The 15,669-nt window shown below is 39.5% G+C and overlaps 1 protein-coding gene across 1 annotated transcript in view; it reads left to right on the plus strand.

Annotated features, from left to right (window-relative positions):
• The first annotated feature begins 630 nt into the window (after nt 1-630).
• The window catches only part of Cep162 (centrosomal protein 162), a 69,299-nt gene continuing 54,260 nt past the window's right edge, over nt 631-15,669 (plus strand). The window contains exons 1-7 of the mRNA XM_060384635.1: nt 631-905; nt 1,941-2,057; nt 6,138-6,252; nt 9,041-9,187; nt 9,459-9,642; nt 11,543-11,610; nt 14,018-14,136. Of these exons, the coding sequence (XP_060240618.1) occupies nt 2,001-2,057; nt 6,138-6,252; nt 9,041-9,187; nt 9,459-9,642; nt 11,543-11,610; nt 14,018-14,136 (690 nt within the window). The 5' untranslated portion in view covers nt 631-905; nt 1,941-2,000. The remainder of the gene's footprint in view (nt 906-1,940; nt 2,058-6,137; nt 6,253-9,040; nt 9,188-9,458; nt 9,643-11,542; nt 11,611-14,017; nt 14,137-15,669) is intronic.

The raw sequence follows: 15,669 nt of genomic DNA on the forward strand, positions 1-15,669 counted from the left end.
TTCATAGGATAGTTTTTGGCTTGTACACACTCGAAGGTGCAACACGCATTGTTGACTGAGAAGTTCCAGCTAGAAAGGAGGAGTTAAGTCTACTCCTTTACTGTTTGAAGATTCTACTTGTATTCCTAAATGGCGTCCTCTGAAGAGTTGCAGCGTGTGCCAATGCGTGTATATGTATTCAGAGAGAGAGAGAAGGAGGCTGCGGGAGAGAGTGCGGCAACTCAAGCAAGAAACTGTAGAAGAGAGCTTTGAAAAGCAGGATGCCGGAAAACCCAGAGCTGCTGAGCTAGTGCCCCTGTCCCACAGAGCTTGGTGTTGTATGTTTTCAAATGCTTGTCCACCAGGTGGCAGACGTCTCTTCCAACGCTGCAATTATTTCTAACAGGTTTGTGTTTCTCTCACAACACCCACACCGAAGGTTTATCACGTGAAGGAAATCCAGCCTCGTAAATCGTTTTTAAAACTTTCAGCCTAGAAAACAGCGTTCAAATGAAAAGGGTGGGAAAGGATGAAAAAAGGAGCAGCCCGCCGAGAAAGGAGCGGTACCGAGGGATTAAACTACAACTCCCAGGAAGCCATGCGCTGGTTTCAGCTTGTGCGCTTGCGTCCCGGTCTCTGCGTCCGCCGACTGAGCTCAGATTTAGCAGGGAGCGGAGGGAAAGCGGCGTCTGGGTGCTGCCGCCTCGGCCACGTTCCTTATTTTCCGCCATACCCGGCGTAGCCCTGGTGGTTCCAGTCTTTACCTGCAAAGTCACCAGAAGACTTGACAGCTGGTCTGAGCGCTCCGGAGGTCACGTGGCAGGCTGGATCACGTGACAGCCCGGAGCCTGCCCGTGGAAGTCTGTTGCCCTGACGACAGCTGGCCCGCCCGGACTTCCCCGGAGAGCGCGGGCTCCCCGGAGCAGGTAGGTGAGACGCTTATGGCCCTCTGCGACCCTGTCCATGTTTCCAGGTTGTATCTCAGATCCGGTCTCCCAGCTTGGACGAGCGCATTACTCCGCTGTTCTGCCGGGACTCCAAGTCGGATGCGTCTTTGCTTGGCGCTGGCCCCCAAATCTGCGCTTCCTGCAACCTGGACCCCAGAAGACCTGGTCTGAGGGCCCATTCGTGGGATCCGCCTCTGACCAAGCTGTTTGTCCAACTCCTTATCCTGTCAGTTCGACCTCTGGTAGAAAATTCAGATAAAGGCGTTAGGTGTTGCCCTGCAGATTGGAGGACACCCTTTACCTTCAAATCCTCCCGCTCCCGTCCCTTAGAAAAGGAAACCAGCGTTCCTGCTGCTCTGCAGGGTTAAATCCTAAAGCTGGGACCGGTAGGAAGATGGCCTCACAGAGGGCAGAGAGTCGAGCTTTAAGCTGCAGTTTGACTACATCCCACTCAAGGTGTTCAGGGCATTGTTTCTGTTAGCCAGGTTAGTCTGAGCTATACAGGAACTCAGGCTGTAGCCCAGGCTGGCTTCCAACTAGAGGGCCTTCTGTCCCTTAGTTGTAGCGAGTTTGGGTGTGCATCGCACTAAATTCTTTATTGTATTCTGAGTCTTATAAGTTCACTTTGTTTGTGTCCAGAAACATCTCTGCTTATAGAAAGTGGATCAAACAGCATGAACTGTACTGTGCTTTACAAGAAAAAATAAATGGTCTCTCCACTTTCTGCCATATGTAGATATATAATTTGTGAGGACCTGGTTTCTGAGAGGTATTAGCAGAGACAAATACTTATACAGTACGAAATACCCTAGAACCCACCTCTGAACAATTTAATGAAATGTAATTATAGACTGTGAGAAGATACAGTTCACAAACTACCTTCCTTAGTCCGCCTCAGTGAATTAGGTAGGACTCCACTAGCATCTCGTAATTATGATTTTATATTGTCTTGATGAGATTTTTTGAAGTTTAAAGTAGTGAGGTGTTTTTTCTTCTTCTGTTTTTGTCATGTAGTGTTTCCAATGCTGTGAATACTTTTAGGATACTTTTATTTTGACTTGAAAATTATTAACTATGGCTCACTATTCCAAAGAAGAGCTTGATGAAGAATTTGAACAGTTCATGAAGGAGGTAAGTTCAGTCCTTCTAAAGCTTTGTTATGAAAGAGTCTCATGAGACCCATCCTTGGGTGCTGTCATCTGCAAACATAAACCACCCCATCTACAGAAGATGCCCAGCATCCCTTAGTTTGTTCTCATTTCAAATGCTGGCACCTGTTAGCTCAATGCCATCACCTCACCTAGTCTTCCCCAGCAGTTCCGAGTAAATATAGCATTCCCTCCGAGGTACATGTGGTGCACACACGCCCATAGCATTCCCTTGATGGTACATGAGGCGCACGTATGCAGCATTCCGTCCATGGTACATAAGGTGGGCACACACACACACACACAGAGGGGCCCTCCAAGATACAATTTAATATCTGGTTTTAGGAGAGTGGTTCAACCCACTTTTTTTAAGGTTAGCTTTTTTTAGTTATAATTAATAACCCATACAGCTCACCCATTTAAAGTATGAATGATGACTGATTGAGAATTACATAACCTTCACCATAGTCAGTTGTAGAATACATGCATCATTCCTAAAAAGAAACCTCTTATCCTTTAACTTTTCCTTTCAACTCCTTGTCCTTTCCCAGTCTTAGGCATTCAATGATTGCTTTCTGTCTCCAAGTTCGGCTGTTTACAGATATAGAAATTGAACCGTATAGTATGGATGGCCTTGAAGTCTGGCTTCTTTTACTTAACGAAGTGTCCTCAAGGCTTATTTATATTACAGCATATGTTGGTATCATTTCCTTTTAGTGAGTAGGCTGCTCTTCTGTGGATATGCTACATCTTGCATATTTTCAGTCGACAGACATGTGGGATCCTTCTACTTTGATCATTCATGAATAATGCTGCTCTGAGTAATCATCCAAGCATGAGTGCGGATGTATGTTAATCTCTTCTGGGTATTTGCCTAGAAGTGAAATTGTCTGGTCGTATGCTCTGTTATTCCCACCAGCAGTGTATTCAGTTATGAAGGTTCTGATATTCATTATCTTTCCTAATTACTATCTGAGGTCCAGGTTTTTGTTTTCATTTGATAATGATAACCTGCAAAGCAGTGTAGATTTTGAGAGTCAGAACACCTACAGTATATTGGAGGGGTGGATATTCATCATTTGTTTTTTTTGATCTTTGCCATAACTCTGAATGGTCAATGGTTCTATCACTGTATCTAGACAAAGAAACTGGGGTATAGAAAGCAAGAAATAGATTGTTTCAATGTGGTAGTAATGTTTTAAGACCAACTAGAAAGTGATTAGATACCAGAAGTTCAGATTGAAATTTTTCCTTTTCTTTTTCCCCACCTTCCCTTTTTCCTACCCGGAAAACAGTGAGTTCTTTTTGAGCATTGTAAAAGTTGAAACTCCATCAAGTTGTTGGATGTTCCTCATGTTCATCAGGAGGAAATGTGTCATCCTTATTGGATAGCTGCATGCAGTAGTGGAAAGTAGACAGCCATCAGCAATGTCCTTAGTTTGGATCCCATTTGTTATCACTCTTCAGTAGTTGTACCTGGGGCAGTTGTTTCTCCTCCAGGTTTCAGCTTTTCAGCTGTTCGAGGTTGTTTAAAGAATGAGATAAACCAGGTGCAGATCCTGACACTGAGAAGGCATGTGATAAACATGGTTTCTTCCAGGCTGTATATGAGGGGTTATAGAATGAGAATGGAAAAGGATGAAGAACCTAGTCAACAAGAAGTCTCGTGTTGGAGAAGTGGGCTCAGGAGCCCCTAACTGTTAACCAGCTGTGTGCAAGGCCACAGAGGTGAAGAGGAGCCCAGAGAAGGACACTGCCCAATTCATTCCTCGGTAGAGCATTCCATAAGGGATCAGTTTCTGTGATGTGGTCAGTTGATGACCGAATATATAAAGATATCCATATGTGTGTGTATATATATATATATATATATATATATATATATATCCACACTCATACTTGGATGGTTATTCAGAACAGCATTATTCATGACTGACCAAAGTAGAAGGATCCCACATGTCTGTCAACTGAATATAAGCAAGATGTAGCATATGCACAGGATAGCAACCTACGCACTAAAAGGAAATGATACCAAAACATTGTGTAGTATATATTGGCAGGCAGCACTTAGAAAGGTTCTGGAGACACAGTGCTGAGTGGGAAACTTGAGGGGAGTGGGAGAAGGAGGCTAAGGAAGTGATGATAGAGAGCTGGAGAAGCTAGGGAGCCAAGGAATAGGGAGGAAGAGTCGCCCCTCTGTGGGTTCCCTTGAGGGCCAAGGGAAAAAAAAATGTCTTTTGAAGCGGGGAGAAGTCTCACCAGATGCGAGTTTGGAGGTGGACTAAGGAGAAGGGTGGCATTTAGTTCTTGGTTATCTAGGAAGAGGGAGGCTACCTTATTGGCTAGAGGAGGTGAAGTGTTGAGATTAGAAAAGGGGGTTCAGTTGTAACTGTGTCTTTCTGAGTCTGGACTACCTCACTCAGCATAACCTTTTCTAGTTCAATTTATTTGGATATTAGCCATAGAGTGCATACAACAAGCCATAGACCTAAAGAAGCCAAGGAGGGTTCAAGGGAAGATGCTTGACTCTCACTCAAAAGAAGAAATAAAACAGACATCTAAAGTAGATAGAGGGAGGGAACTGGAGGGGAGAGGGGTTATGGAGGGGAACAGGGGTGGGGATCAGGATTAGGGAGAGCATCAGTGGGGAGCCAGGTGGAGGAACGAGGACTAGGAGAGAAAATAAAAATAAGAAAAGAGAAGAAGAAGGAATTCAGAATTGTAGTAAAAAAAAAATAGCTGAAGAGTAGAAAGGGACAAATAACCCATGTTTATTAATATTTGGACAGTATGTTTATTTCTGTGGCCATTGCATCTTCACCCACTGAGACTAGAATTCTGTTTTGGAGTCATTGTAATAAGTTTGCTCAATTGCCATTTGTTCTTAGGCTCTAGAAAATGTCCAGAATATAGGATTTTATTATCTACTTCCTTTTCTAAACAAATATATTTATCATATTTTCTTATTTTGTTATTGTACCTATCTGTTGCTGTGAAGAGACACTGTGATCACTGGAACTCCTATAAAGGAAAACTAATTGGGGCTGGCTTACAAATTGATGGATAATAATAATTAATATTCAGTCGTATACTTAGTAAATATTTACTCCTTAATCAATAATTTCTCCAAATAACCACACATTGAAACTACGCTTCATTCAAAGCTAAGCACCAAGCTGAGCATAATAACTAATCTATTATCTCACTATCAGTGTACTTCCTCCCACCCAAAGCCTCTGGTACTTGCATTATTATCTTTTCTGGAATATGTCCATTCTCCTCCTCTCTTGCACCTCTCTCTTGTCAAAGTCCCCTCTTGACTTCCCCAAATCATGCCCCTCATTCTGCCTCTCTCTCCCTGCTCAGCCCAGTGTCAGCAGTCTATCTTCCAGTCAGGGATAATTTTGGTAGGCCAAAGTTACAGATGTCATTTTGGGTGTGTGAGTGTCTACTCATCAAAGACAGCAAGCGACCTGGGGAGCAAAACAATTAGCATTAGAATACATAGCACCAGGCCAACCCTCAACAGGTTGGCCTGTTACAGGTTGGCCCCTTACAGGTTCAGGGGCTTAATACATTATCATATTGGTGGAAAACATGGTGGCATACAAGCAGACAGGGTGATGGAGAGGTAGCTGAGAGTAACTGGATCTAGATGAGCAGGAAGAGAGTGGCGTTGGGCCTGGCTTGAGCATTTGGAACCTCAAAGCCTACCTGTTATTGTACTTGCTATTAACTGGCCCCCAGTGACATACTTCTTCCAGCAAGGCCACACCTTCGAATAGTGCCACTCCCAGTGAGCCTCTGGGGGCCATTTTCATTCAGACCACCACTGTATCTTACTTGTTTAATTCCAGATATAAAATCAGTATTCAAAGACATATGCTCCATTTTTAAGTTTGGCTACCTATGTCTGTGGATGGAATTTATGTATTATTTCTTAGACTGTTGTTCATGTTATAACTGAACTGTGAGAGAACTAAAGGAAAAACATTTGTAGTAATGTCTGGGATTTTGCAATTTGAAATGCATCTTGGAATGTAATAATTTCTATGTAATTCAGCTTTCAGATGATTCTTTTGAAAGTTCAAACAAAACACCTGGACAACGTAAAAATGAAGTGAAGAATAAAGATACAGTGCCTTGGTGGATAACAGAAGATGATTTTGAAGATGATGGTAAAGCCTGAAGTTTTTGGTTTGGTTTGGTTTGGTTTGGTTTGGTTTGGTTTGGTTTGGTTTGGTTTGGTTTAAATCGTTTGACCACAAGAGGTCAGTCAAGACTTTAGTTCTAGACTGTGTTACTACACCATTAAACTGTAAAGAAAATAATACTAATGGAATGAATCTGAGGTTTAACTTAATTTTCATATTATTCTACTTTGCTATACAATATGTAACTAAGAGTGACTTTTTCCATTAATTTGCATTGAGATCATTTGTGTGCATTCAAATTAAGGAAATACATGAAGTGTATTTACATATCATTTATAATATAAATAGACTCGGTGGTTTAATAAAATAATCTGCCACTATACTCATGTAACCACATTAACAAATAAGTAGAATGTGGAATCTCAGTTTGCTGATAAATCATGAAAAGCAATAATTTACTTCCTCAACTGTAATGAATGCATTCATCTTCCCTGGCATGCATTTATAGACTTCCCAGGATGTCCCTAGTCACACTTTATAAATGCAATGTGACTTTAAATGTTGCTTACATATGTAATAGGTGTGCATCGTATGTAGTGCTGTCTGCATCTTGAAGCAAGTCAGACTGTGTATGGCATAGACTTCCTGTGCGTGCTGCTGCCACAGGTACTTGTGGGTCAGGGTAGCATCTCTGTTTCTCCTGTCTAGGGAAAGATTTCACCATGGCTTTTATTATTCTTGTGGGGTTTGTTTGTTTTTCTTTTCATTTTTCCATCCACAAGATTGAACGTAAATTCCTTAAAGTGACAGCTGAGGTTCTTCATAATCTGATGATAGCCCTCTTCTCTATCTCATGTGGCCTAGCCACACCTAGTTACTCTGTCTTCTAGAAACACCTTTGGATCCTGGCCTCTGTGCCTGACTTTGGAGTCCGTGCTTCCCTACCATCCTAGCTTTCCTCTCCTCTCCTAGTCCAGCAAGACTCGGTGTCCCTACTGTGCACACTCCCACTGTGACCCTTCTGGATCCCTGCTAACACGAGCTTTCTCCTTTGCGCTCAGAACACCACAGTGGCCCTTGCCTATCTTGTGACAATTGTGGACTTGGGAGCTTAGTATGGATGGGAAGCACTTCTCATCCCATGTCAGCATAGATGTCACAGTTCTTAGTATTTTGTTGTTGTTTGTTTGTTTGTTTTTAACACTGCAATACATTAAAGGAATTTCTCAGTGAAAACTTGAAGGTGATTTTTCATGAATCCCCAAACCATACAACCTGTTAAGTATGCCTGCCTATCAAGAATGTTTTTATAGAATCATTCTTTTCCTGCTAGCATTCAAAAAACCTATCATTCATCGTAGGATAAAGTACTTTGAAAATGTTGCCAAGGATTTGGGACTTAATTATCATTGAAGCCTTTTTTTTTCTTCTAGAAGATACTAAATCAGAGCAGAAATATGCAAATATTCCAAAAGGAAAGACTAGCTCCTAGAATAAAAACGCTTGCCTGTAGCAACTAAAATTATCAGTTTTTCTTAAAAGGATGTCAGTCCAAAGTATGTGCAGTTAGTAAAAGAAGCAGGGAAAACGAGGCAACGCACAAACCATTTAAGACTTCACTAGCACACAGGAGAGCTAGCTCCACTTACATCCCACCCAGAGTGTAGCCTGCCCTGTTCCTCCCCGGATACATTTAGTGCGTTCAGATTTCCTTCTGTGTACCAGGCACTATCATCCTTACAAGATGGGAGCTCTGCCATTGGGCAGAAGAAGCTTCTGAGAGACCTGTATACCCATCCTAAGGAGAGGGATCCATTCCCTACCACGCTTGAGCAGCTACCATTCATTAAACATTAAAACTGAGCAAATTCTGTTAGAATGATTTTATTTTATTTTTTTCAGTTGTCATAGGGTTAATGGGCTCTGCCTAGTAAATGAAACTGTAATTCTCTTGCTGGTCAGTAATTCAGTTATCTGTGAGCTTCTGTTGTTTCTGTGGAGCCTGTTTGTCTGGGTCACATCTCTTGAGCCAAGCTTCAGAGCCAAAGTGAGCAGTTGCCATAGCAGCACCACAACTGTGGTTCTCACTTAGCAGTGTCTATGGATAGATTTTGACTTTGTATAGCTGTGTGGAAAGTGCTGCCTGATCTAGTAAGACCATTATTCACATAAAGCCATAAAAAAAAAAAAAAAAAAACTTGATTCTGGAACCCAAGCAAGGGATTTGTGTCAAGTACATAGCTAAAAGCTAACTATGACAGGAGTCAGTGGTAAAACATTTTTAATATGTTCATTATATTTTAGTTTGAAAATAAAGTATCACATTCAAAATTGTTATTAGAGACTGTGATACCATCCCCTCCCCCAACAACATTGCACATACTCTGGTGTGAGACTTTCCCGCTGTGGAAAAATAATGGCTTCAAAGATGTTCTGGTGTTTTCTTGAAATGATATGTACACCAACAAGGATCTTGTCTATGCCTTGTATTTGTCCTTGACCCTACCCAGCCCCCCTTGCGTTTTCTGTCCTGGTTCACATAGTCTGTTTGAACAGTGTTTCAGACAGCAAAACTGGGTAAAGGAGTCCTTTGTAAATTTTAAAATGAAGGGTACTGTAATCAAACAGAATTACAGTTTTTCTTTTGTGAATTCTAGGTCTAGTTTTTTTATGTAGTATGACAGGTTTGTTTTGTAGCCATTATGCATTAAAATAAGACAGTATCCTTATGTTGGCATTATGATCAGAACAGCTCCCTGAATATAACTACTTGTATGTAAATATGAACACCAACTCTAAGTCTTGTCCACAGGACTTCTTGGAACACATGTAAGCTATTTGAAGACAAAGAAGACTTTTCAACCTATTATGGACACAGAAGAGGAGTCTGCTGAAAAAGTTCAATTTCTTAAGAGCAGTGGAACCTCCATCTTAAGTGTTGACAGCTTAGAAGCTAATGGTGAGAAGGGGGATGTGTCAGGAAGTCACTACTGTACTTGAGAAACTTGTAATGGTGGATTCAGCTAATCCTTGGCTTCCCTCACCAGATCTTACAGACGGATCATAAGATCTTCCCGGAGAATCAGAAGTATGTCTTAGAGATGAAGTCAGCCTTATGTAGATCTGCTTGGTGGGTGGGAGGTTCCTGTGCAATGTTAATAAAAGTATCGCTTAGGTTTATCAAAGCTGTACATGGTAACAAAATGTATTTATCATTCATTTCTCTGTAGAATTGGTCATTTCTGAGCTCCATCATAGTACCCTTGGTTTGGGCTTGGACACATTAGAGGAACAAGAAGAGAAAGAGCAGTTCTTTGCCAGGCTTGAGAAAGGCTTGACATCTTCTATTGATTATTCAAAATTAAATCAAGAACTGGATTCTGATGACTCCACACAATTCAAAGCTTTACGTAGGTAAATACAATAAAAAAAAACATTAACTAATTTTTGTGCTTTTCTATATTTCTATGTGTGCATGAATTCTAGTAGGCAAACAGACAAAATTAAACCTCATCTATTTCTTTTAATGTATGGAGGCCAGGGTTTGGTGGCATACATCTTCCTCATTTACTCCCCAGCTTACTTTCTGAAACAGCATCTTCAGGGAACCTGGGGATTACCAGTTCAGCTAGAAAGGCTGCCCATCAAACTTCAGGGATCTGCCTGTCTCCAGCCCCCACCACTGGGATTACATGCACACAGCACTGTGCATTGCTTTTTTGTGTAGTTTCCAAGGATATGAAATCAGGTCATTTTGCTTATCTGGCAACCATTTTACCAACTGAGCCATTTCTATGCCTTAAATTTTATCTTTAGAACTATGTTCTGTATTCATGATAGTCAGGGTTTTTCTTGTGTATGGGTGAAGTATGTTGCTATGTAGTTAAATCTCCATTCTGCCTTTAGATGCCTGAAATTTCATACCTAAAATACTATCAAAACTGCCAAGTCTTTCCTAGGAAAGAAATTTGTTTTCTGTGGACAAGGAAAATAAAACCCCAGATTACTGTTATAAACTTGGATTTAAAAACAAATTTTTTTTGAAGGAAGCAAAGACCAGTTTGATTTAAGTGTTACCTCTGTGCATGGTAACTCTCTTGGTTATAGGAACCTCATTTATTTAGAAATTCTAGTTGACTGAGAGGGCCACTTCTGAGCATAGTTGACCATTGCCATTTTCCAGTGTTTGCTAAGGTCTTGAATTTCCTTAAGTTATATATCCATGTAGTAGTTCTTCTTTTTACAAAGGAAAATTGGGCTTTTTAGGGTTTTAAAAACACAGAGGTAGAAATTGAAAGAGTTGGGAGAATCACGGCATATGGATTACCATAGCGGATTCTCAAGATGCCTGATACAGAGATACAGTATTACCTGAACTGGCATGGACTGTGGGGTTCTGAGACAGTAGTGTACTTGCAGTCTTCCAGTGTTGTAGACAGTGACAGTTAACAGTCCTCAGTCAGAAGCAATGGACTCTATTTCTCACAGCTGTACCAGTACCCAGTTTAAAGCCCTGTCTCTAGTTACTTTTCTGTTGCTATGATGGCTTAAACACTGCAACCAAGCAACTTATAAAAGAAAGACTTTACATGGGGCTTAGTAATTTCAGAGGATCAGAGTCCATGATGATAGAGCAAAGGCTTGGCGACAGGAGCACCTAAGAGCTCACATCTATATCCACAGGCTGAGAACGCTAACTGGGGATGCTGAGCTTTTGAGACCTTAAACACTGCCCCAGTGACACACCTTTTCCAACAAGGCCACACCCACTAGTGCTTCCCAAACAGTTCCACCAACTGAGGAACAAGTATTCAAATGTATGAACCTATGGAGGCTGTTCTCATCCAAAACACTGCAGGCCCCTGTGTGGCTTCCAGTAAGAGTCAAATTGATCATTGGCATATCAATGTTGATCTCATTTTGTAGAGTTTTTTTGTTGTTTGGACTTCCTGTAAGTTTACTTAATTCTCCTCATAGCTCATAATGCCTAATCTCTAGTGAAGAAGAGGTACTTACTTCATGGGATAATGTGCATACCTATTCATGCACACACATAGAAAAGCATGTGTGTTTGTATTTAAGAAAACTAGCATTTTCTTTTTATTATTTGTGCTGATCCAAAGTAAATTTTAAGCTTTAAGAATTTTTTTGTTTTCAAAACATTTTCCATTAATCCCAATTTTTAGCTTTGTTAAGAATTTGGTAGAACCATGATACGTAAGGCGTAACTTTATAAAATTTAAAACACATAATGTAATATATATTGTATGAATATATATTAGCCTATAATAGGACATGTTAAATGTTTTTCCAGCTACCCAGCTAGTGTAGAAGCAGCTGACGATGAACATGAGAATGAAGCAGAGCATGAGGAACTACCAGGTAACTTCACTGAAAGATAACATAACCCTTAGTATAGACATTGATAAGAACAGGGCTGAAAGATAAACCACATTGTCTTAGAAAGTGCTCTTTAACATGAAGTCTTGCTTTATAGTTGCCTGGCCTTGAACTTTTTCTATAAAGCATACTAGCCTTAAACTCACTATGTAGACCAGTCTGGCCTTCAGTTCAGGGATCCTCTTGTTTTTGCCAAGTGCTGGTATTGAAAGTGTGTGTGCTTTTTATTTACTTAAAATGGTTTGACCTAGCTGGGCTATGCTTTTCTGACTAACAAGTTTGCCCCTGGTGTGTAATTGATAAGCATCTACCTTTTACAAATGTTGTTTACTGAGACGGTTGTGAACCTTGTTTTTGTTTTTAGTTTTTTTGGCATAAAAATGTTGCTATAAAGCCCAACCCTGCCATGAACTTACATCAGTCCTTCTGCCTCAGCTTCTTGAGTCCTGGGGTTACACACCCAGCTTGTTGTATTGTTTTTGTTCTGCATTCTCCTGGTTTACTTACAGAATTCTGTTCTGTTCCCTCTTTGGGCTCTTTGGGTAAACCTTTTGGTTGTTGTTGTTGTTTTTAATTGCTACTAATCATACAAATGTTTGCTTTCTGAGAGTATGTTCAAATAATATTCTAACATCAAAGACCCCCTCCAAATGCCAATTTTTAGGTATTTCTTGTTCCAGTGTATGTTGTTACTTCAAAGAATGTAAAGTATATTTTTGTAAAGACATGCTGGTCCTCTGCTTTTAGTCAGTTCCTGGCTACACACACTGTTGTCCTCAGCATGAAGAACCCTCTAAGCCATCTAGTTCAGGCTGCTGTTAAAAATAAAGTCTCCTAGCTTTACCTGTTTGAAAATATATGTTACCTTCATTATTATAGAATGTACTCAGCCCCTCCTTCCAAATGGGAAAATTGCTAAGTGTGTGTTATTCCAAACTGCACTCTGATATTTTCATTTAGTAACTGAACAAATTATACGAAAATATTACCATATAACATGAAATACCAGCTTCCTCGCTAGGAATCTGTAACAAATAGAGTTGGTGCGAAATAAGAAGGAAATGTCATTGGGTCAGTCTCCAGTCTCACCAGCCATGAGGGTGAGCCTCTCAACACTATGAGGGCTAATCTGTAGTACTCTAATCACTTCAGCAGAGGATAGTTTACATTCAAAATATTCTCTTTGCTTAACTTCAAAATTATAATTTTAAAAACAAGAATGTGTTCATAAAATTCAGATACAATAAAACCATAGACAATTAAAGGTCTAACTGCTCCTTTTTGGGGGCACTTCCTAGCCTTTATTGGCAAATTTATCTGTAAACTGAGTAAAATGCAATCTGAAAAACCTTCTTCAGCACCTGTAGTGAGGAACACAGGGGCATTTGGACATTTGGACAAGGGATGACCACATACAAAATTGTGACAAACTATAAAACGACACAGAAAAGATACTGAACAACTTCAAGCAGGATGAGTACAAGAAAGGCAGCCTTAGATGGTCACAATCAAGAAGTTAAAATACAAATGTAAAGAGAAAGGCCCTAGCTCATTTTAACACTGCAAAGAAAGAGAAGAAAAAAAGTGATGTGTGGCTTCATTAACTTTTAATGTAAATTAAGCAAAACTGGCTATCATACACACATCATATTTGGCTCATAGATTGTACATGTTATAGTAGGAGTGTTCCTTAAATACTACTTAACTTTTAGATCTCAGAGTTCCTTGAGATAATTGCTGTTAATCACTCTATGGACGAGGAAAGTAAGGACAATTCTGAAGCTGGAAGTGGAATAAAGAACTGAGTTTAGGCCTCTGGTTTCAGGTCACTCTCTTCAGCACTGTTACCGTGCTTTTACATACTACCTCTGTATGCTGACACCGTAACTTTTTCCATGCTGAGAAAAGGTCCCTCCCCTTCACTGCACTGATCTCAACCAGTCTCTTGATTTAAAAACTTAAAAATTGATGAAAGAGATGTTGGTCAAATAACTGCTTCCTCACCTCCATCATGAATAGACAGAAGAGACTGATTAACTCAGAGATACATTTCCTTCCACTGCAAAGACACTGAGATATAATCTAGAGCTTTACACCAAGAATTGTCTAGGACTGGAGAACAGCAGAAGTCATAGGGCCAATATTTATGTAAAGCACATGACAAAGTACAGAAAATAAAATAAACCCAGCATAGTCTTCATTTTAAATTGAACCCATTCATTAAATAAATAAATAAATAAATAAAAATAAAAAAGATCTTGGAAGGCCCCTTCATGCTGACACCTCAGTGGCTTGTACTTGGAGAAACCTTCTTTGTAAGCCAAAGAATTTTTTTGGCATTTGACCTTGCCAGTGTGATCCTTCTCTTCCTAACAATAATTTCCTTCAGAAACATACAGTGATGATTTTGAAGATGCGGAAGATGTTGGTTCACCTTTGGTTACTAAAGATGAGGAGACCCATTCAGAAGAAAAGTCTGAGTCAAGAAAAGTGAACGTTCCCAAACAGGTATGTATCAGTTGTCCTGCAACAGTTTTCTGGCTACTTTCATCAGCGCGGCTCATGCGCCATAGGAAGACCTGAGATACAGAGTTCTTCATGGCTTTGCCCATTGTTAACTTAGCAAGTTTCAGGGTGTCAGTATAAATTAGACAATTGTGACACTTGATGTTCTATTTATACAGGATGACTTTTTCTGTATAGTTTTCTTAAGGTAAGCTTAAGAACAATTAAATGTTAGTGCTACTTTTCAACTGGTCTACGAACTGACATTGTAGTAATACCCATACTTATGAAAGGCCGCAAATGCCCCTTATCAGAATTGGTAAGCCAGGCAGTGTTAGTGTCTGGAGCTCATGTAATTAAGATAAGGGAGCACGCTGCTCTGTTCACATCTAGGCTGCTTCTCTCCAGTTCTGCGATTCCCCAGTGCTTACCAAGTTGTGTTAGGGCTACTGTTGAATATTACCTATGTACTATAATTTATAATTTAAACTATATAATAGTAATTAGTTGGATTGTTCCTATTTATTATTTTGGTTTTTATCTGGACACTTTTGGGGGACTGTTAGAGCAAGATGTTTTAAACATATAAAGCTGTATATTCTCTAAATAGAAATACTTTGAGGTTATATATAAATTCTTTCATTTTTTTATTTATTCAGTACATTCCTTGAATATATATAGAGTATATATAAATAAAATCACTCAATTTTTTTATATATTTATTGATATATCGCTTATCACATATAATGCTCCTATCACATATCTCAATATATGTGTATATGTTACTCATATCACATATATTAATATATACATTTCAATATATATGTATACATCTCAATATGTATGTACATTGAGATGTGTGTGTATATATATATCTCACTCAGCTTGTAAGAGGCAAGATGACCTGTAAATTAAGAAAAATTAATGTGACCTCATGAAACCTACAAATTTAGTGCTATTTATTTTTGAAATTTGGCAGTCTTAGTATTTTGTGAATAAAGCATTAGTTTTAATAAAAGGCATGCTGATACCATTTATCAAGAAAATAAGCTGTACATACTAAAATGGAAACCTCCCAGGTAGCTGAGTAAGAATCAACATAATAAATTTAAAGTTTTAACTGTAGGAAACCCTACACTCTGCCTAGCCTAGAGGGGAATCAAGGATATGCTACTTAAAAGATTTGCTATATTTTAGTATTTGGAAGCATTCCAGTCTGAAGTTATGTCCTTCAAACTGTAGAAGAAATGGGGAAATGGATGTATATTTGATAATTAATTTTTGCACAGTTGATTGATTAATAATGTTATAATTGTAGGCTCCTGTATGAAATAGCCTTGTTACTTTGGTATTTAAAAAAAAAGAAAAAGAAAGAAACGCAGAATTTTTGAGCAAAGTAGATGAGCTCGTAACCTCTAGGTACTTCGAGCAAAGCTTTTTAGACATAAAATAGTTTTGGTAATTGCCCAGGTTTAGAAGAGACATGGAGAAGTTCCTACAAAGCTGTGACTCAGATAAGTGTTGGTGAAGGAACCT

This window comes from Meriones unguiculatus, chromosome 6, assembly GCF_030254825.1.
Source record: "Meriones unguiculatus strain TT.TT164.6M chromosome 6, Bangor_MerUng_6.1, whole genome shotgun sequence".
In the NCBI taxonomy this organism is placed as follows: Eukaryota; Metazoa; Chordata; class Mammalia; order Rodentia; family Muridae; genus Meriones; species Meriones unguiculatus.